The sequence below is a fragment of the Mucor mucedo genome, assembly GCF_025094135.1.
Source record: "Mucor mucedo strain NRRL 3635 chromosome Unknown EV154scaffold_110, whole genome shotgun sequence".
NCBI classification, from domain to species: Eukaryota; Fungi; Mucoromycota; class Mucoromycetes; order Mucorales; family Mucoraceae; genus Mucor; species Mucor mucedo.
This window is the reverse complement of record NW_026252394.1, coordinates 17,783-39,103: the sequence shown is the minus strand read 5'-3', so window position 1 is coordinate 39,103 and position 21,321 is coordinate 17,783. Positions and strand designations below refer to the sequence as shown.

The window sequence follows — 21,321 nt, the reverse complement described above, 5'->3', positions numbered from 1 at the left end:
AGAATAATAAGACATATGTACTTGAGAACGATGGCATAATTTCCCAAGGCATGCTAATTGGCTGGATTCTATATTACGTGATTGGGTATGATCCCATCAGTCCGGGTTATGATGAGAGTCACAAACATCAATGTCGTGCCTGATATAGCAGTGATACAAAGCCCAATGTCATGAAAAAAAGTCTATTACTCACACGGGTAAGCATGATAATCAGGTAAATAAAAGAGCATGTTGCTCACATTATTCCGTGGTCTTTTGTTTGTAGTTCTGGATCGCCTATTGATAAACGTTACGCCACCTGCCGGCATCTACACGTCATCACCGCGCTATGAATGATTAGCAAGTATTGTTTCCTCTTTTTTTTACGTATAAGACATATTTGGTAAAATGTTAAAAAGGGGGAGAAGGTAACGATTGGTCGCTTCCCTGTGTCCCTTCAAAAGAAAGATTTCACTTGCACAATCACTGCGTACTATCTCTCTTGCATTGGGACACTGGGAAACATTTTACCGAAAATACCATATTAGGTGTAATGGATTGTTAAGAGTTCAAGTGGCGAATCAATGCTGTTCCTGTCATTAAGACATTTGTTAGACTTGCTTCATAAAGGAATACAAGTGTTATTTTAAAATGATAAAACATTGGCGGAGTAACTAAGTATGGCTACAAGGAAGCACATGATGGGAAAACCTAATCTTGTTATTATGGCTTACACAACTTCATAGATAAGAAAAAGCTTGTCCGAAATGTCGGGGTCAGGTAACGTTTTAATTCGTTACAAAAAGAAATGGCAACTGCACGCCCGCGCGGCGATAACGAGCCTTTCACACATTTGAGCAAATATTTGATTATCCAATCATATCTGCGATACTTACAAAAATGTTACTTAATATGGGTGATACGCCGCTGAATGAAGCGGAGAGTACGAAATCAACAAGATGGTCATGTGCACGAGATTATCCTTGCCAATAGGAATGCTGATGTTTCAGATAGATGATAACAAATTATAGATGGCGAAAAAGCTTATCAAATAATATAAATAACAACATTTTCTCCTGCGAAATTATTGTTTCGCCACCCCTTTTCCCACCTTACTCTTTTTTCAATAACTTCACTTTTTTTCGCCTTTGCCCAAGATGGTTGCTGTTATTATTATTTAAATCCCCGTATCCTTTTTATATCGTTATCAAATTAAAAGTATCCATATCATTATCTAATTAATGTTAAAATCATCAAGTATTAAACCCATCTGCTACATCATGTCAAGCAAACCCTTTTTCTCTTATACAACAGACGCACCATCTACTACATCTCGCAAGAAAACATCAGAACAAAATTACCCACCCGGAAATTAGAACCATAAAAATCGATTACAATAACAACAACTAGTATAAACAACAAACCAAAAAATAGTAAAACAACCATACAGAAACCCCAGTAAAACATAAAATAAGAAATGACAACCTATCAAGATTTATTTAATAACATGGATCCTACTACCATTGATCCATCTACCATATCTCAGCAGGATGCACTTGCAACTTTGTTTCCCGGTATCCCATCTTTGAATTCAAACATGATTGATGACTGGCTTGCTGACGAACTCTGCAAATCAGGACTTATTGCAAACTCTCTTGATTTTCTTTCTGGATCAGACAAACAACAACAAGATATTCTTGCTATGCTTCCCTATTCCCCACCCTTTAGCCCTACCACCAGTATTGCTACCTCTGATTCCCCAAAGACGCCATGTACTGTCCCTCTTTTTCCTGACATTGCCACCGTAAAACCTGCTGCCACTGTTGCAATTTTACCTAAAGTAGCCAACATCCTTCCTCGTATTGCTCCTCGCCCTACCACTGCACCTGTTATGGTAAAGGAAGAACCTGCCCCTATTCTTAAGCGACGTCTTACAGAAGTGTCACCTGTCGTCGATCAAGATGAAATCGCATTGAAGCGCCAAAAAAATACCGATGCAGCACGCCGATCTCGTCTTAAGAAGTTGGTCAAAATGGAGCAATTGGAAGAACGCGTTGCTGATTTGGAAGCAGACAACCATCGTTTGAACACACGTATCGCAGTATTGGAATCTGAAAAGGCTGGTTTAGAATCGAAAGATATTTCAATGGAAGATAGAATTCGTGTATTAGAAGCTCAATTGGCTGAAGCTCACAAAGCTTTAACAAAAGTTTAATTATTACCACTATTACGAAAAACCTAAAAAAAAAAAAAAAAATCTAAAATTATTATTCATACATCACAAAAAAAAAAAAAATTGTTTTACTCATTTTTTATTATTTCACTATACTATTTGAAGCTATTATGATCATATCTTTTTCCGTTACTTTTTTTTTTTTCTTTTACAAGTCGGAAACAGCCAATAAAACATTTTTTTTTCAGTTTACATATTTTTTTTCATTGTTACTAAGCTTAGGGGAAGAATATACATCATATACATATAGAGGGAGAGGGAGAGGGAGAGAGTGTACGGGGGTTGTATTTACAATAAATGTCAGAAGGAGAGTAAGTGTGTGATATACATTAATCGGTATACCCATCAACAAAATCATTGATAGAATCCCAAGTGTGCTCGTCTTGATGAGAGTAAAATTTTTCTAACTCGATAGTTGAGGAATTGGGCGAAGCAAGCGGAGTCACCATCGTAGGATAGTTAGTCTGTATCATATTTTTGACAGATGATGGTGGTGTAACCGTAAATACAGCCTTGACTGGTTTTTGACCATAGCAAACAAACCAGTTCATGTGCGATTGCATGGTAGTACATTCTTTAATTGCCTTTTCAATCAATGCGTCCAAATCAATCATTTGATTGTAATTATCATAGGCTATATTTTGCTTGATATTTGGGTGGATCGATTGTAAGAAACTGCAAAGGTTTTGCGCATGCACTTCGCCCAATTGACCTCCCCATCCGATTGGAATCGTAACTCGATGCTGATGAACATCAATAAAACCACCGTTGGCTGGTTGTGTCATTAATAATGTGGACAGATGATGACTTGCTAAAAAATCTATCCCTTTCTTTTGCATTGTACTTTGCACTGTTCATTGATAAAATTAGATGATGTAAACATTATGATACATAGAAAAGAGAGCTCTTACATTGTTGATTTAAAATTGTCTCACATATTGGGCCGGGTCGATGAATTTGATATTCGACATCCAGTAGCTCAATATAGCCCAGAGGTTTTAAAACACGTTGGATTTCAGAAAGTAAGTTCAAGAGCTGTGTCTGTGTGATGAATCCAAGCATGGATCGCATACGTACAAATTCGAATGACTCATCGGGGTATGGTAAACTCTTTAAAAAATCGTGCTGAAGAAATTGCGTATTTTGAGGTTTTATGGTAGAAGGAAACATGGTACGAAGATCAATGCCATGGAATTCTATACTTTAATAGATTAGTGCCTATGGGACATCTCTATTATTCAGTAATGTATTACCTGAATTAGGAAATTCGGTTGCCATTTCCAGCACCCTAAAACGGAATGATTCGTAAGATGAAAATGTATTATAAAAAAGAAGGACTATTTTATATTACCAAGTTCCTGGACCACAGCCGACATCCAGTACCTTTGGTCTATATTCCTTATTTTCCTCTAATTTGACTCGAAGGTTTTGTATCACTGGTGCAACGACGTTGCCATTAAACGCATATTTAAGCAAAAAATGCTATTGTAAATAATGTTCAGTCTCACAATTCATTTTTTTTTGAGAGCATTTTGATTCATGTTACCATAATGACGAGCCGATCTGCTTCATCATCATCACACGGTAGGTAAAAATGTGTTCCGGGAGAACTTTGGTATCGTCTGCCATTAATTATTTCGAAATCGATTTTACTGTTGCGGCATGGGCTATTGTTTAAATGAATGACCCTGTTGCTTTTTTCGCCTGGCGGGGTAACTGGTGTCAGACTAAAAATATCGCTGTCTTCGGATGATGCTGATGGTTTGCGTCTTTCCTTTCTGCTGTTGTATTTGTTGGTATCACTACTAGCGGATATCGAGGAACCTTTTCTTTGTGATACTGGTAATGGTTCGGCTGTTATAGATGCTACTTCAAAAAAGTTTGGATATGCTATTTGATTCAATTTTTTCTGGCTTTGTGGTGATAGGCTTGCCATCACTTCTTCTGCACATTCTCCAGGAGGTCTAGAATTTGTATTACCCATAAAATTGTAAGAAAAGAAGAGATGAAAATAGTGTGTGTGTGTGAGGAAAAAGAAGAACGATTTAAAAATAAATAAAAATCCTGTTTATTATAAAGGCATGAAAGTTAAAAAAAAAAAAAGAGGCGATTGGGTGTGATTCAAACCAAATTTTACTACTCCGTGATACTAAAGTATATCTTTCATTGATTGGTAAGTGTAATCAAAATATCCCACTATTATAAATATAAAAATAAATTAGATTAACATACGAAAAGTCAACGGACCTCGTCATATATATATGTGTGTATATATACCATTGTTGTGGTGAGCATGTTTAAGTTCGACCATGACCACCTTTGAATTTTTAGACTGGTAAACAATAGCTTCATTAGGAACGACAGTGCGAGAGATTTCATGGTTCTTCTCTAATTGTTCTATGCTTGTGTTCTTGAGTCCTGAAATAACTCTTTGAAATAACCTCTGAGAATGTACGATAGGAATCTCCATATCAGCGGTACCATAAATGATCAATAAGGGACATTGAATGTACTAAAAAAAATCACATGAAACATCTTAATCTCAATTTTTTTTTTTTTTTTTTTGATAGATCTCTTATTATTGTTACCCCAATTCTAGACAAAGAGTCAAATTTATGATTCAATTTGGATAACAGCCACTCTACAAAATATTTTAATGTCACAGTTAATTTCATAATCTAAAACCCACCCTTGTTCATAAGATATATAACTTACGTTCTAAATCTGGGATACGTTTTATCGGCGCCAAAAGTGGTAAAAATGGAAGTACATTGTACTCAAAAATAAGAGTGGCCATCGAACTGTACCCTGCATTCAAGATAAGGGCTTTGGCTGGTTTATCTATTTAAGGTTTTATGATTAGGAATATTTATATATGAAGAAAATAAAAAGTTAGTGTACCAGATAATGCCATATCATATGCTAAAGTGGTAGCTACACCAGTGCCTTTACAGTAGATCGTTAGTTTTGTTATCTCTTTTAAAAGTCTATTCTTTACCGAGAGAATGCCCAATTAGAATAACACGACTGTTTGGAACTTTTTTTGAAAGAAGAATAAAAGGAATCATTAGTTTGTGTTGTAATGCTTATTTTAAATTTACCATTTCGATCATTTAGCCACTTTAATGTTGCGTGTGCATCCAAAGCAAGTCCAAATTCAGACGGGGATGACTCTATGTTATAGCAGGTTAATGCCCATCGATTCATTTTTCTTTGAAACAATACTATTACCAGAGTCACCAAATCCACGGTAATCAATAGTGACGATGTTAACCTTACCAAATCTATTCAAGATTTGCTAGAATAGTCATAAATGTCACACTCCAAACCAACACTCAATTCCTATCCTTACCTTATAAAGATCAACTCTCCAAGGCGCAGCTCGGTCAAGCGCATTACCGTGAAAATAAATAATCGTGTCATATAATGGATCGGCAAGTGCTTCGTCAAAAACTTGCTCATCTACATCTGCTTGTTCGCGTAACTGATGCTTATCGTAATAGTTTTTGGGCACAAAATGCCAAGCGCCTACAAAATAAACGCTTAAAAATTATAGCTCTTATTTATCTAGCTGTGTATTTACCAAGGGTCACATTATCAGACGTTTGGATCTTGATGTTTCTACCGTGATTGTCTGTCATTTACGGCTAAATTTTAGCTCCCTAATCATTTCTTTATTTCTATGTTTATGCATATTACTTACGTCCAAATCCAAAGTATTCTGGCGTGTCAAACTTTGGGTGTAAAGGGAATCTTACCCAATGTAAAAACATTAAGCTACAATGAAGAATTAGTACTGCTAGTAATAGAATCTCGGGGATCATTAAGTCTACCATCGTTGTGGTGTATCAAAACTTAATATCGCAATAATGGCCTACAGTACAACATTAGTTTTATGAAGGAACTTAACTGCATTTTGCTACTTTACTGCATATGCAACTACTGCGATGCTGCTGACTTTCACTACTGTTTTCAGCATATAGAATTAATAATAAGAAGGCGTCATAGCTAAAAAGGCTCACAGGGTTTATAAGTTTGTACCACAATGGCGGATGTTCAATTGTTTTTTTAGGGCCTGTTTCTATTGCGTATTACGATGATTCGAAATGCAACATTCAATAAGGAAGAAGAAGGAATACGATAACAACATTTTAGGGAACGGGGTCAATATCAGATGTGATGCGTTCCACACAACCGAATGTATCGATCACTTTATGATGTTACAGTGTTTTTTCCTGCAAACTTAACTTTTGGTTCAGGCCTATATAGGAAAATTCTGTGTAATACGATGAGAAAGCATTCTCGATTGATCAGCGAAGGTTACATACAAGTAATCTTTCTTATTTTGATTTTTCGAACCCGCCTAAAGTTGATATTGTTGATACACTTTGCTTAGACACCAAACGAACAGCAAAGTGATGTAATCGTCGAGTGTTTTTTTTTCTTTATACATTTCTGCGTAATTTTTGATTGACAACTGACATCACAATTTGAGTCGGAAATCGTTTTTGTCAATATGCATTATAGATATGTATAATCCGAAACACGACATTATTATGGTATATTCATTATAAACCATATTTATTTAATTTGTGCAATATTCGAGCTATTCCTCCAATTCAAAAAGAAAAGATATTCATGTCACACCTTTGTGTTACGAGTGACACCAGAAAGATAAGGTAAGGGATATTTGCCATGGAAGACTTATGTTTCGTACAATTATCCTGGTTACTAGATTTCAGTAGTCAAAACCATAGGACGTCAGTTTAGTGAAAGGCTGATACAGAAGAAAAAGTTAAAAATGAGTAAGGTTTATTCGGAATGCGTTTAAGCGATAAGGCTCCACGTTGTTATATACATGTGCATGTTAATATCCGCTATTGTTATTAGTATGATCGTAATATCCCTGGGATGGATAAAGTTGCCTTTGTTGGGAAGCGTAAGATTGAATATTTTGAAAAGGCTGCGGTGGAGCATAAAAGTCCTGATTGTTTATAGAAGTACTGTGACTAAGATTAGGATTACTATTATTGTATAAATGTTGCTGAGACAGATAACCGTTTGTCGAATAAGACTGAGAAGGAGAGAAGATACTAGTGGGTAAGGAGCCTGCAGGGATAGTTTGGTTCATCAAAGGTGTAGTTACTCCAGGACCAGAGGAAGCATCCGATGCATCGAATGTTGAAGTGAACACAAATGTTTTATCTTGAATGGTGGATTCGATTTTTATTTCAGTGAGACCAAAATACATTTTAATAGTCAAGCTCACTTTATCGCCAAGTTTAATACCATTTAATTTTGGCATGCGAATGGGAAAATGACCCACTTTCTGAATTGCGGGATCTGTGGTAAGACGCGGTACTGGTCCATTGCCATCATAAGCGTACAAATCTATATAAATAGTATGTCAATACATAATACAATTTTTTTTTTTGGATTAAATTATACCCGAGTCAGTATCGTTTGGGTAGCTAAGAATAAATGTTTTCGATATACATTCATCCACTTTAACACTTTGCCCTTTATGGATGTAAACACTGAATCTTTGTCTGCAATAAATTTTTCCATCAATACCAACAACCGAAAATTCGGGTGGATCTATATCATTTTGAAATAACATTCGAGTTTCAATGCCATAAGTTCTTCGTGAGATACGTTCGGTGACAATTTGTGGATTCAAACCGAAATAGACGGCTCCACGAACCACCGCCAGTTCACCTCTGGGAGGTACACCAATCATGCCAACCCTTTCAGCAAAAGCGTCTTCAACACGTCGAAAAAGATAATTGGATTGTCCAAATCCACCTACCAAGAAAATAGCTTCCAAATAAGATGATTGGCGCAATTGTTCATCAATAAGTTTCAAGACTTGAGACACAACAGGTTCAAAAACCTCATTGCAAAGTTCATAAGCAGGCAGGTGTAATGAGCCATTATCTAGTCCAATGGACTCGTCTGTAAGATTACCAAGACCCATAGAGGCAGGTAAGTCCAAGAAGTGATCTTCTGAACCATCGAATTCAGGCTTTATGATATTGACAAATGTTTCCATGATATGTTCCATAGCCAATTCATTGACGGGTCCAATATGTGAGAATTTGCGAATGATGTAATCTCGCATTCTTGAATCCAGAAAACCGGATCCACAAGTTGCACCATGGCCATTGGTCACTTCTTTCAATGTACGCCTAAATTTTGGGTATGAATACATAAAAAACATTTGTGAAAACTGTGGATTACTTTTTGGTAGGTTCACTCTGATCAATTTCAAAAACAATTAAATCCACTGTTCCTCCACCTGCATCACAAATCATAAATCGTTGGCCATGACAAAGATTAAATTGCTCCGATTTTTTTTGGCAATAGAGTGCGGCAGCTTCGGGCTCAGAAATAAGCATCAATCTTTCGGGAGGATCTGTACGTAACACAAGTCCTGCACGAATGGCAGCTTCACGCATTGCTGCTTTAGCACGGTCAGACCACATTGCAGGGACTGTTAAACACTGCACATAGAGAGAGAGAGAGAGAGAATATAAATTTATAACACAACAAAAAAGATAAAAAAACACTTACATAACGAAAATTAGCTTGGTCGTAGTTTCCAGCAAATCCTTTGTGGAGCTCTGAGCATACATGGTTGTGAAATAGATAAAGATAATCCGCAATAACATCAATGATATGTAGTCCATTGGGTAGCGTTTCATTTTGCAAATGTTCATCAAGATATAACTTAAACTTGGACAATAACAACAATTCAGAGCTATTTGGTTTCATGGCAGTTCTTCTTGCGCCATGTCCCCAATCTAATATTTCTGTCGACCCTTTACGATATAATGATAATGTGGGCGTCTAAAGTCATTGCAGTCAGCATGGAAAGCAGTCAAATATTTATACATATGTATTTACTTTGGGGTAAACATTATTATTCTGCTTGGGCCTATTCACTCTGTTTAATTTTATGTAATTTTATGTACACGTTTGTTTAAAATATTCTTACCACTTAACAATGTCAATGACTTCCTCGTTTTGAGCAAAGGCGTAACAGCAACCCGAAAAGGTAGTACCTATACTCAAAATATTGGACTCAGTTTTCAATGTTTCTGTATTCTTTTAAATGCTTACCAAAGTCAATGCCGACAATGACAGGATAGTCGGCCATGTTGAAACTTGAATTAGGTGCTGCCATTTCAAAAAAGAAAAGAAAAAAGAAACACCCCAGGGTGCTACTCGATCACAGCGCGGAAAATGAATTTAGTTTTTGACAGCTCGTCTGAGACATAGCCCGTGGCAAAAGCAAGGCTTTTATTAAATTACATGCCATGAAGTGCCAAGTACATTTTGTAAGTTGAAATTTTAATTTTCACGCTAGTTGTTTACTTTTTGGACAATATGTAAGGATATGAATTTCCGGACAAACATTACATGTAATGATCTCAATTCTTACTTGAAAGGAAACTATATTTAATACGGCGATACGATAATGAGAACATATCAGGCTTGTCGTCTAGTTTTTTTTTTTTCTGAGTGTAAAAGCCTTTGGTCTTCCTTCACCTGACCAAATCGCCTTTGAGATTATCATCATATTTCTGGAAGCATCCACGTCCCTTTGCCACACCTATTCACATTTTTGGCAGCAAAAAACTCCACTACCCTTGCAGCCGGGGGTTTTAATCACCTTCAGTTCATCAAAGTAACATTGGCTGCATACTTTGGATGTTTTATACTCGTCAATCGTGATAGCGATCAACTTACCTGCAGCTTCGCGTTCTTTTTAATGATCTCCACATAACCCCAGTCACGCCACACCTAAGCTCTTCAGCTTAACCAGGTCTTTTTTAAACATTCCAGCCCCAAATACTACCAGCGGAACATTAGAATTATATTCTTCATACTGAAGTGGTTTCCACTTATTTGGTATTTCCGAACAAAAGGATTAAACTATAACAAATGCTTTTTTTAAAAAAGATGGGTTGCTTACTTCTTATCCGTTGTATTTTTCATATCAACCTTGGCATCTCTCTTCTTAAACTTCTTCTTTCTTCTCATTTTTACTTTCTTCCTTAGATTTTCAACTGGTTGTGTAGACAGGAATTTTTTTCGATAATGTTTACAAAAAAAAAAAAAAAAAAAGGAGAAATATAGTTACGTACCCAGATAGTTATTGTATGCTTAAACGAACTTTTGTAAATGCTCGCATTCTCCTTTCAAGTCAGCGAACTTTGCTTTGATATTGATCCGTCCGACTACATGTATTACATACACATAGTACATACTTTGCCGATTTTTTGATAGCGAAGTCTGAAATGGATTCCTTGTGCGGCAGTGGAGATAAATTAAAGCAATCTATCCTCCACAGATGCAAAGTCCTTCTAATCGTAATCTTCGAACAATGGATCTGCAAAGTTTGTAGGACGACAATATACTCTATTCAACTTGCTCTAAAAATACCATTTCTCGCAATGTTTTCTTAATCTTATATCAGATAGCCGTAATCGCAGTAGAGTCCACCCCAGCTGCAATACGTCTTCTATGGAAAAAAAAGTCAGACTAACATCGAATTCGACAAAATGCTTGTTTAAACTTACATCAAGAAGACATAAGAGTGAGATATATGTATATCTGTCTAAATCTTCCTGGGAATTCCGTTTGAAATCAGCTTCGTCCACCGAATTCCCACAAGTGGGGTTGTCAAGCCAGTTTCCTTTGGATCTATAATTTCCACGACAACACACTTCCATTTCTCCTTCAGCTCGTCCGATGACACCTTCGACATTTCACACTCCAAGTCATCCATCAACTTTTCGTTCGCCGGCCACGTGCGCCTCAAATAACCACCTTACAGACAAAAGTAATTAGTGAACAAAGTTAGAATAGAAATTTTTTCCCCCTGATTACCCATTTTGTTCATCTTCTTCAACGCGAAGTATCGCACCCCGTCGGTTAAGGTCAACTGTCTGGTTGCAGCAGCCATATTTCTAGTGGGTTTGACATAACCAGAAAGATACGACCAGAACCGTCCCATACCTTCGCCATCCGTCAACCCAAAGCCTAAAATTAAGCTTCACTTGGCAACTAAATATATGACCATATGCATTAAACAACATGACTACATAACGATAGACACCCTTCATACTAGAGAAATAATGCTATTAAAAAATTGAAGCCAGGTTATGTCATTAGATTTTTTTGCTATATTTTAATTTTAACTCGGGAGAAAAACGAAACTTCTTGTAGCTCTTTTTGAGAGCTTTCTTCAAAGTCAACAAAGACTGATAGTAATAAATATTTTCATGGATATCGAATATAAACTCATGTCGTTGTTATCCTCGTGGAAGGAAGTTGTCATCTTGTCCGTCAAAGAGATTTGGACGGTTTTTTTAACAAATTTTTGAGGATCTGCATGGTAGATGCACCAATCATTTGGAAAGAAGCAAACAAGCTTTATTCCGCAAGTTCTGAACAACCAGCAACATCCATATACAAATTGCCCTGTTTTTTGACGGATTTGTTATATGTATGCGACAGGTTTTACCTTTCTTTAAAACTGCGTTTTAATATTCCGGAAAAAACTGTTGCCGCAATTGCATTTGCAAACAATAATCATTTCGTTTAATTTTCCTTCCCCAACTCAAAAACCAATATGACAACTCCTTTTAAGCTAGGAAATAGTGTACTAAGAAGACTACAAAAACCATTTTTGCTAAAACCTCAAACGAACGTTTTGACGACATTTCAACCATTGGCTCGAAACTACGCAACACCGATTATAAAGTACCGACCACCCATCGAAGAAGTGAATGTATACAGACGCTTTCAAAACAATCAAAAAATACCCTTCTACAAATCAAAAAGGGTTTGGGTTTTTGTTGGTACAGGAACTGTTATATTTGGTGGTTACTATGTGACCCATTTAGAAAGAGTCCCTATAAGTGGAAGAGCGCGGTTTATGGATATCACCCCACGCCAAGAAGAAGGTAAATTTTATTCTACCAGACACATAAAGAAGGTTTATTGAAGCTTTTGTACTATTAGCCATGGCCATTCAGGCCTACAATGAAGTAATGAGTCAATATGGTGCTCGTATATTACCAAAAAGTCACCCTTACAGCAAATTTGTCAGAAGAGTTGCACAAAGATTAGTAAATGTTTCTGGAATGGAAGATATGAAATGGGAATTTTATGTTGTGGATTCTCCTGAAAAGAAGTGGGTTTTAATCTCATCTTGTGTAAAGTTATTAACCAGGTATATGTAGTGCATTTGTTTTACCAGGTGGTAAAGTTTTTGTATTTACGGGTATTTTACCAATCGTACAAAACGAAGGTAATGAAATATCGTCTAAATGTATTAGTCTACATTGCTGAGACTTCTTCTATAACAGATGGAATGGCTGCGGTTCTTGGACACGAGATTTCTCATCAACTTGCTCGACATAGTGCTGAAAAACTCAGTTTTGCAAAAATCCTGCTAGTGTTACAAATCACCCTATCGCTATTTGGAATCGACCCTTCTTTTATATTTAATACGTTTACTACAAATTTTCTGATGCTGATGCCCTTTTCAAGAAAGTGTGAGACTGAAGCGGATGATATTGGGTTGCAGCTGATGGCACAAGCATGCTTTGATCCCAGAGAGGCAATTCAAGTTTGGAGGCGTATGGAAAAGGCTGCTGAATCAGGCATCCCACAATTCGCTAGTACTCATCCCAGTCATAAAAACCGTATAGAGTTTCTTACTAAAGAGGTACGCATCTACACTACTTGGATAATATCGAACTAATTTATTTTCCTTATAGTTACCATCAGCTTTAGAAAAACGATCTCAAAGTGATTGCTCAAGTGACATGCACAGATTTAGTGAACAATTCAGAGCTACCAACTGGGCTCGTTGGTAGTAAAAATTGACCCTTTGCGATTGCATTTATTTTTATTTTTTTGAACAATAAAATATATGTACTGGTTAATTGATATACTTGATATACTTAATCCTGTAATAGAAAAATTAGAAAATATATTATTATGTGGAAACAATGAAAACTTACGCGACGACTACGACTACGGCTACGGCTGCTACTGGGGCTACGTCTACGACTATCGCTACGACTACGACTACGGCTAATACTTTTACTCTCACTGCGCGCATGGCGCCCTCTACCGCGACTGATACTACGGCTAGGGCTGCGACTGGGGCTGCGACTAAGGCTACTACTGATACTACGACGATACCTGCGTCTAGGACTACGACTAATACTGGAGCTATGTCTGCGGCCACGACTGCGGCTTCGGCTGATACTAGCACTCATACTACGACGTCTTGAATTACGGACAGGGCTTCTGCTATAACTGGATCCACGGCTAGAAGGTGATCTACTACGGCTTACACTACGATTAGATCTGCGGCCACGAGGAGGACTAAGACTATCGCTTGGACTACGATGACGATTGGGACTAAGATCGCGTCTGGCCGATTTACGAACTGGTGAACTAGAATTGTCCCTGCTTAGACTTCTTTTTTCAATCTTGACTTTAACAGAAGCGGTAGCTTCAAGAGGGATGGCAGAGCCATTTTCACCTAACTTTTTCCTCTTTTCCTGATCAGAGTTTTTTTGACGTTCCTCTCTACGTTTTTCATCTGCTTTTTGCTTTTTCTTAAGTTTTTCCTTTTCTTCGCGTTCATATCTTGCTTCGATTTCTGCTTCTTTCTTTGCCTTTCTCTCATCTCTGAGTTTTGCTTGAAGTTCGCGATCGAATGCAGCACCTTCAACATATTCACTATTAATCTTGAGTGCTTTCTTCATTTTTTCGTTGTCTATTTCTTTGGCGGCAGTCAATTTGTGTGTTTCGTATTCTTTGAAGCTATAGAAAAGTACCGTTAATCACTCATTCTTTATCGTAACATTTCAGTGGATATATACTCTCTAGCATCGGCTGGTGTCGTCTTTTCGACCTCTTTCAATAAGGATTCTCTTAATTCTTGAACTCTCTCTTCAATGGCTTCTTCGTCCATACTGAGGAAAACTAAGGTTAGTTCAATCGAATCAAAACTTGATATATTCCTATTTACCCCTCATCTTCTAATTTGATAGTTAATTCCATACATTTAACCTCAACTTTGCGTTTGCGATCGTGATCCAAAATAGCTAAATTAGCCTTCTTCATGTGAGGTCCTTGTTTAAAGTCATTTGTGTTGCGATCTCTGTCTGTGGGAGGAGGTCTCACAAAAGAAAGGTTACGAATGACATAACCGTTGGTTCCTAAAATATGTTTTAGTCTATTTATTAAAACACACTATGCCCGGGTCTTACCTGAACCACGAGGAGTATCTAAACCAATGCCGTTATACATTTAGTTTTATTTGAAAGAAAACAGAGAAAATAATCTTTTTTTCTTAAACTAATTAAGCTGGAACAAGTCACAGCTTTTGCTTTAACTAAAAAAAATCACTTTTTTTTTAATCATAGTGTTACTTGTTTAGCAACTACAATATGAATATTGACGAATTGTTTAAGGTGTGTTTTAATCAACTCGAGGAATGCTTCAAACTAAACGCGTTTTGTTTAGATCCCTGCTATTCCCACAGGTCGTAACAAGCGAAAGATGCCTGCTACACCTGATTTGCAGTTCTTTGACAAGTATAAAGAAGCTAGCGATGCCGCCGAATTAGCTGAAGCCAGTAGTAATGAGCCTGCCAGTAAAAAAAGAAATATTGGGGATGAAGATATGGAAGTGGTTGAACGCTACCAAGATGACGACGCTGAATTTGAGGACGAAGAAGGCCGCTTTTTTGGTGGTGGTTTGACTAATGAACAAAGCAGTATTTTGGATCTTGTTGACGAGTATGATGTCGACGAGGTATGAAGAATAAGTCATGCTTTGTATAGGGCTAATTAATAAACCCCCCTTTTTTTTTAAGACTGAGGCTCTTACAGCCACCAATGTTAAAAAAATGATCTTGAAGTTTGAGAAAGCAATCAACAAGAATCAGGAAATGAGAGTACGTTATGCAGACCAACCAGAGAAATTTATGGAATCAGAAGCAGACTTGGACGAGGAGATTAAGAACCTATTAAGTTTGACAGAAGCACCGCATATGTATCCCGAATTTGTCAAGCTTGGTAGTGTCCCATCTTTGCTGTCGCTTTTAAGCCACGAAAATACAGATATTGCGATTGATACAATTGATCTCATCAATGAATTGACTGATGAAGATGTTGGAATGGCATCTACCGAAGATGATTTGGAAAGATCAGAGGAAATCCAAACTGCTATCAAGACATTTGTAGATTCTATGGTAATATATTAATTATTAGTTTTTTTTTCAACCCTGCTAAGTTATTGTGTAGCTTGAGAATGAACTGTTACAATTATTAGTGCAAAATTTGGCCAGAATGGATGAAAAGGAAGAGTCAGATCGCCAAGGTGTATTCAAAATTTTGGGTATTTTTGAAAACGTTATATCTTTAGATCCCAAATATGCAGAAGATATTGCATTAAAAACAGATATCGTTCCCTGGCTTTTAAAGAGATTGCAAACAAAAGGATTTGATTCAAATATTGCATACACTAGCGAAATTCTCTCGATTCTTTTGCAGGATAACAGAGGTAAGTTAAAATATACGTAATCGACGTTATTCTATTGCTCATTTTTACCATTTAAAGATATTCGTCTCAGAGTGGGAGAATTGGATGGTGTGGATATTCTTTTAAGGGCACTCTCCGTAAGTGAACATGATTGTCGGTTTGATTGTGTACCAACATAACAATAGGCATATAGACGTAAAGATGCTTCTTCGGAAGATGAATCTGAAATGGTAGAAAATTTCTTCAACGCGATGAGTTCTCTTCTAAACGAACCTGAAAATAAGAAACGCTTTTTGGATTCAGAAGGCATCGAACTTATGGTATTCATGTTAAAGTATGTTCATTGCTGTTATTTCTTTGTGATTTACATAAGGATGGCTTTTAATATAAATTTATAGAGAAAAAACATTAGCTCGAATTCGTGCAGTAAAAGTACTGAACTACGCATTAAGTGGTGAAGATGCCAGAGATAGATGTATTCGCTTTGTTGATGTCTCGGGTCTCAAGGCATTGTTCCCTCTTTTTATGGGCAAAGGAAACAGAAAATTGAAAAAGTCACATCAATCGGCATTTATCGAATCAGAAGATGAGGAACATATCACATGTATCATTTTATCATTACTGAGAAGTCTAACTCAAGAGGACGTCCAAAGGATGAGATTGCTGCTCAAATTTACAGAGGATGACCACGAAAAGGTCGATCGTCTTATCGAAATGAAAGACAAATATGAAAAGAAGGATGAAGCGGTTAAACAGGAACTTGAAAATGCCAAGTCAGTATTGGATGAGGACGATTTTGAGGATTTTGAGAGCGATTTCTATGTTCGCCGACTGGCTGCTGGATTATTCACGTTACAGCGTGTATGTCTTTTAATCGCTGCATTGAGCGAAGAGTCACAGGGTATTCGTGAGAAGGCGAATATGTTATTAAAGAGACAAGATCAAGATATGATGAGTGTATTTAAAATTATCGAAGAAGAAACTGCTCTGATGGCCGATTTTATTCATTTAAGACGTATTGCTAGAGGAAGTTCCACAGAAGAAGTGCCTATAAAAGAAGAATCGGTCACACAAGAACCAGTTAACGGAGAAATGTTGGCATGAGACGTACTATAAAAATAAGAGCTGCAATCTACCTTGCGATACCATTGCACATTCAACAAATTTAAATAAATGAAATTTTACAGTGAATGATATTCTAGGTTTAATTTTTTTTGATACACCTTCTCATTGTTATTATATCGTACAAAGTTTTATCCACGTATATACGAGATTATTATTGTCATCTATAAATACATCAGTCAATTTACCATTGTCATATCTAAGAAGATAATGAAGACTTTATTATTTAATCACCTATTATAATGATCTTATGTTCATTGTCTGACAATCAATGTATTTGTTTTAATCACTAAGTTATAAAACAGAGTTATTAAAAAAGGGATACTTATTATGATGCCTGCATTAAAAAAAAATAACAATAAAACGGATAACATAGTCTTTATACATTTTCAGAGAGAATAATAAAGAACCCATAGTTAATTGTCAAATATTTGCCAGTAATAATCAGCCATTTTTTTTTTTTTTAATTATAATACGTTTCTTTAACACCAAAAAAAAAAAAAAAAAAAAAAAAAAAATAACAATAATAACAATAGTAACAACAAAAAACATTGAAACAGATTGATTATATACATTTTTCTCAGTTTATATAAAAACTCATCAAAGTGGTGCATCTCCATATCATCTTTTTTCCTTAGTTTACATTCAACTTCCAAATTATGAGTTTTGCTTTGTCCTTAATTATCTGTTATACTATCTGTTGCTGTAAGACCTTCAAAATATTATGATATAATTTGCTATCAATCATCGAGACTAATTGTTTATTTTTAATCTAATAGATATTTGGCAAGGAGCTACAGCATATTATGGTACTGTTTAGAATATAGTATTTTGCTGCTACTGTATGTAAGAAGCTAACCTTCTCTCTACTTTTTTTTAGAGTATCGGTATGTTGCTCAAGATACGACTCCCCCTGTAGTTTTTGATAAGCCCAAGGCATCTTCTACCAAACCTGATAAACCGAAAGAGTTGGCTGTCCCTTCAACTAGCACCTTGTACTCTCTTGACAATAAGGCCACCTCAAAAAAATCTGCTGGTGAAAGCTCAGAATCCAAAATCGGTCAAAACTCTGAATTTATGAGCTCAATTTACCGTGCTTCTAAAAAATACATAGAAAAGAATTCCCACGCTCTCAAGCACTATTCTTTATCTAATCCAAAGACTACAAGTGAATATGCATCAGCTATCTCCCGTGCATCCGACAAATATGCAAAAGCTATCACGTTTGCTTGCACTAAGTATATTGAGTCCTCCCAGACGGAATCTTTAAGATCAGCTTGCAAGGCTTCTGGATATAGCAATGTAGTTGGCACTTTTACAGTCAATAAATCAATGTCTGGAATATCCATAGAATCCAGTTCTAGTTACCTTGAAAATTCTATCAATGCTACCGAAGATGTTACTGAAGGATATATTTCTGTTGTCACAGAAAAAGCTAAGACTGCCACTCCAGCAAAAGCTGCTGTCCCAGAAAAAGCCAAGACTGTCATCCCAGCTGTTACCGCATCCAAAGCTATTATAGCTCCAAAAGCTACGGGCGTTATCGCAGCCAAAGTTACGCCTGTTTCTGCAGTCAAATTTAAGCCTAATACAGTAGCCAAAGTTGCGCCTGTCACTACATCCGAAGCTAAACATGTTGTTAGGGGAAAGGTCGAGACTTTCATCCCAGCGAAAACTAAGAATTCCGCCCCAGCAATCAATAATGCCGTCGTTATAAAAGTGATCGCCACCCCTGCTCACAAAAACACTTCTGCTGTTGATCCCGTAGTTTCTGTAAATATTATTCCTATGAAAGCATCCGTTGGCGTTTCTTCTAAAAATAATGTTTCTGCTACTACATCCACCGATGCTATCGAAGGAAAAGATGTGGTTGTGAATTCCAAAAAACCTTCCGTTAATCCCCCAGAAAGCCATGCGTCTGTTACTCGTACAAAGCTCAGCACTGTTCCCCTCGGTAACTCAAAAGACAAAACTGTCCTTCATGGTAGCGTTATATCTGCCCCTTCCATTAAACCAGTCACTGTACTTCCTATAATTTCTGTGGACGTTCCTGCTCCTGTCAACAAACAAAAAGTTGTTTTTGTTGAATCTGCTAGCACCAAGATTGAATCTTCGAAACAATTTATTATTAACGTTCCAAAGAAAGAAACAATTAATATCGGTACAAAGTCTGTCGCCGTCGCTTCAACAAAAACTAAGCATGCCACTTCTAATAAGCCGACTAATATTGTTGCTAATAAGCCCAAGCATGTTATGTTTGCCAAGTCCATCTACGAAAATTTGCCAGTCCACACGGCTACTACTCAACAGAATGATGCAGATAAGAAATTGAGTCCAGTTTTACATGAAATTGCAAAAAAACCATGTTTATCTTCCAAAACTACTGTCTCTGGAGTTGCTAAAGAAGATAATTTGAGTTTCCCTAGTACGCCTGTCATTGATACTCCAAAATACAACCTCAAATTTGATTCAATTCAAATTCTTAATGATTACGTCAAGCAATATGACACCAAAAATATTTCTATTTCCTCAAGTATCAAAAAGATTGGCGTGTGCACGTATATTTCATCTCTTTATAATGTCTGTACCAAAAAATTTCGTTTTTGTTCTGAGGGCGTAGTATCTTCTACCAATAATAGTAAGTCAAAATCCCTTGAAGCAAGCCCCCAAAATTTGTCTGTCAGTATTGTAAATTTACCTACGCAACCTACTACAAACGCCATTACAACTACAAGCAAAGCTGATGTTCCAGCTAAGCTTACCACTGGCGCTAAAGTTGCATTTCACTCTGACTATCCCAAGATTCCAGGCTCGAAAAAGTCAACAAAACCTTTAGTTACCTTAAATTCACTAGCAACCAGAGATCCATATATGTCTATTGTTCATGTATCTGATACTACCACTAAACCAATTGAAGTTGTTACATCAGAGTCTGATGTCGCCTCAATCAAATCACCTGCTTCTGAGGTTCCTGCCGCTGGTACTAGCACTATTAAACTTAACCAAAAAATTAAAACAAGTTCCACATCACAAGTAACCACACGGCCTCCAGTCATAGTAACCCCTGTACTTGGGTTGTCCCTCGAGAAAAATATTGGCTCTAGAAAAAATGAGGTATCAGCTGCAACTGCACGTCGTTATAATAATCGCAGATTGGTGGAACGCAGAAGAAATAAAGCTCCTACGGCTGCACCAGTACAACAAAGTCATACTAAGTCTAATAAGCCCGTCACTGTTGCGAATGTACCTACCCATGCTTTGAATAAAAATTGTGTTCCTGATAAAGTGGTTAGTATAAATACTCCAGTCAAGTCGAGTCAATCTCAAGTTTCAGACTCAAAGTCCAGGGGTGATAGAAAAACTTGGGTTGAAACCAATCAATCTCTCATGATCTACAATGCTACAGTTGCTACAACCCTTGCTTTGGACAAACAATATATTGACAGCTTACCGAAATATGTTATCTCTACTCTTCACAAGGATGAACAGACTGTTTCTGCCGACAAGCAAATTTCTGATGGATTACCCATCTCCATCCATGAGCTTATTCCCAAGATTAAATCAATAACTACCCATGATAAAAATGAAACATTTTTGTTGGATCAAGATAAAATGATAACGATAGCTACACCTGTATTATCTACAGAGAGAAGCAAATCTCCCCTTTTGGTACCCGGAGAGGAAGAAGCATCGTGGGTTCATGTTACACGCCGTCCAATAAAGCAAAGACCTCGTCCATCTTGCGCAATGACTCGCCGCTGTTCTGAATGGCCAAACTGTCTAGACAAAGCTTGCCAATACTCTCATCCAAAAAAGTTATGCAGGTAATTAATTTTATTTTTATTTTGGCAAATGAAGAATAACGAACTAAAATAACTTTTTCGTCGTATGTAGAAAGGGCTCTAATTGCAAGTATGGCAAGAACTGTTCTTTCCTTCATCCCGAAGACGCTGGTTATCAAAGTACAACCAATGGTACACAATAATAATGATTTTTTTAAGTTAGAGTTTACAAACTGTGTTTCGAGAATTCGTCTAAAGCATAATGACAATAAATGTTTTTTAATGAATTTTTTTGAATGTTTCCATAATGCCTCTAACGCTATCATAAAACAACGTACCCAGAATACCAGTTAAAATCTCAACCTCTGAGAACGATTAAAGTCTCAAGTTATATTTGTAATGACCCAAGACGAGACTTACAAATCTTTGTTCTGACTGTATCCATCATTAAAGACAGCTCGGGGTATTTTGCAGTTCGTACAAATGCCTTTGAAATACAAGATATCATTGATTTATTAAGTCGGGTCGTAGACAGTTTTTCCACCGAATTATTTGTATTAACTACATTGAAACCCCTTGCGATGTGATACGATCTAACACTGATAGGTTCTCCTTCAAGGTTCTAGG

The 21,321-nt window shown here is 36.7% G+C and overlaps 9 protein-coding genes across 9 annotated transcripts; 4 read left to right on the top strand and 5 right to left on the bottom strand.

Annotated features, from left to right (window-relative positions):
* Positions 1-1,078: 1,078 nt before the first annotated feature.
* Positions 1,079-2,340, top strand: EV154DRAFT_521576 (uncharacterized protein). Its single transcript, XM_051602911.1, has one exon. The coding sequence runs from the start codon at positions 1,457-1,459 to the stop codon at positions 2,192-2,194; it is 738 nt and encodes a 245-aa protein (XP_051453709.1). The 5' UTR covers positions 1,079-1,456; the 3' UTR covers positions 2,195-2,340.
* A 754-nt stretch (positions 2,341-3,094) lies between these two features.
* Positions 3,095-4,148, bottom strand: EV154DRAFT_427533 (S-adenosyl-L-methionine-dependent methyltransferase; the record flags this gene model as incomplete). The annotated part of the gene is made up of 4 exons (XM_051596362.1): positions 3,095-3,408; positions 3,466-3,500; positions 3,564-3,694; positions 3,759-4,148. 4 exons carry the CDS (start codon positions 4,146-4,148, stop codon positions 3,095-3,097), a joined length of 870 nt encoding a protein of 289 aa, XP_051453708.1.
* Positions 4,149-4,259: 111 nt separating this feature from the next.
* On the bottom strand, positions 4,260-6,317 carry EV154DRAFT_554718 (Alpha/Beta hydrolase protein). The gene is made up of 13 exons (XM_051605217.1): positions 6,141-6,317; positions 6,046-6,086; positions 5,916-5,989; positions 5,796-5,846; positions 5,565-5,740; positions 5,444-5,510; positions 5,314-5,385; positions 5,211-5,249; positions 5,114-5,158; positions 4,928-5,053; positions 4,801-4,853; positions 4,490-4,724; positions 4,260-4,408 (listed from the first exon to the last, which is right to left on the bottom strand). Exons 1-13 carry the CDS (start codon positions 6,189-6,191, stop codon positions 4,362-4,364), a joined length of 1,077 nt encoding a protein of 358 aa, XP_051453707.1. The 5' UTR covers positions 6,192-6,317; the 3' UTR covers positions 4,260-4,361.
* Positions 6,318-7,079: 762 nt separating this feature from the next.
* EV154DRAFT_470549 (uncharacterized protein) lies at positions 7,080-9,398 on the bottom strand (the record flags this gene model as incomplete). Its single annotated transcript, XM_051597855.1, has 7 exons — positions 7,080-7,603; positions 7,661-8,400; positions 8,453-8,715; positions 8,786-9,061; positions 9,119-9,149; positions 9,210-9,276; positions 9,335-9,398. 7 exons carry the CDS (start codon positions 9,396-9,398, stop codon positions 7,080-7,082), a joined length of 1,965 nt encoding a protein of 654 aa, XP_051453706.1.
* Positions 9,399-10,835: 1,437 nt separating this feature from the next.
* On the bottom strand, positions 10,836-11,343 carry EV154DRAFT_574351 (uncharacterized protein; the record flags this gene model as incomplete). The annotated part of the gene is made up of 3 exons (XM_051606425.1): positions 10,836-11,047; positions 11,108-11,260; positions 11,298-11,343. 3 exons carry the CDS (start codon positions 11,341-11,343, stop codon positions 10,836-10,838), a joined length of 411 nt encoding a protein of 136 aa, XP_051453705.1.
* A 476-nt stretch (positions 11,344-11,819) lies between these two features.
* Positions 11,820-13,116, top strand: EV154DRAFT_521567 (peptidase family M48-domain-containing protein). The gene is made up of 5 exons (XM_051602910.1): positions 11,820-12,186; positions 12,245-12,416; positions 12,466-12,533; positions 12,592-12,953; positions 13,006-13,116. Exons 1-5 carry the CDS (start codon positions 11,853-11,855, stop codon positions 13,102-13,104), a joined length of 1,035 nt encoding a protein of 344 aa, XP_051453704.1. The 5' UTR covers positions 11,820-11,852; the 3' UTR covers positions 13,105-13,116.
* Positions 13,117-14,096: 980 nt separating this feature from the next.
* Positions 14,097-14,554, bottom strand: EV154DRAFT_427611 (cwf21 domain-containing protein; the record flags this gene model as incomplete). The annotated part of the gene is made up of 3 exons (XM_051596366.1): positions 14,097-14,217; positions 14,274-14,463; positions 14,515-14,554. 3 exons carry the CDS (start codon positions 14,552-14,554, stop codon positions 14,097-14,099), a joined length of 351 nt encoding a protein of 116 aa, XP_051453703.1.
* Positions 14,555-14,613: 59 nt separating this feature from the next.
* On the top strand, positions 14,614-16,981 carry EV154DRAFT_521562 (Catenin-beta-like protein). The gene is made up of 7 exons (XM_051602909.1): positions 14,614-14,718; positions 14,771-15,061; positions 15,123-15,500; positions 15,553-15,811; positions 15,869-15,927; positions 15,976-16,124; positions 16,189-16,981. Exons 1-7 carry the CDS (start codon positions 14,695-14,697, stop codon positions 16,892-16,894), a joined length of 1,866 nt encoding a protein of 621 aa, XP_051453702.1. The 5' UTR covers positions 14,614-14,694; the 3' UTR covers positions 16,895-16,981.
* A 590-nt stretch (positions 16,982-17,571) lies between these two features.
* Positions 17,572-21,281, top strand: EV154DRAFT_485198 (uncharacterized protein; the record flags this gene model as incomplete). Its single annotated transcript, XM_051598743.1, has 5 exons — positions 17,572-17,617; positions 17,692-17,721; positions 17,793-20,736; positions 20,807-20,886; positions 21,037-21,281. The coding sequence occupies 5 exons, from the start codon at positions 17,572-17,574 to the stop codon at positions 21,279-21,281; spliced, it is 3,345 nt and encodes a 1,114-aa protein (XP_051453701.1).
* Positions 21,282-21,321: the final 40 nt, after the last annotated feature.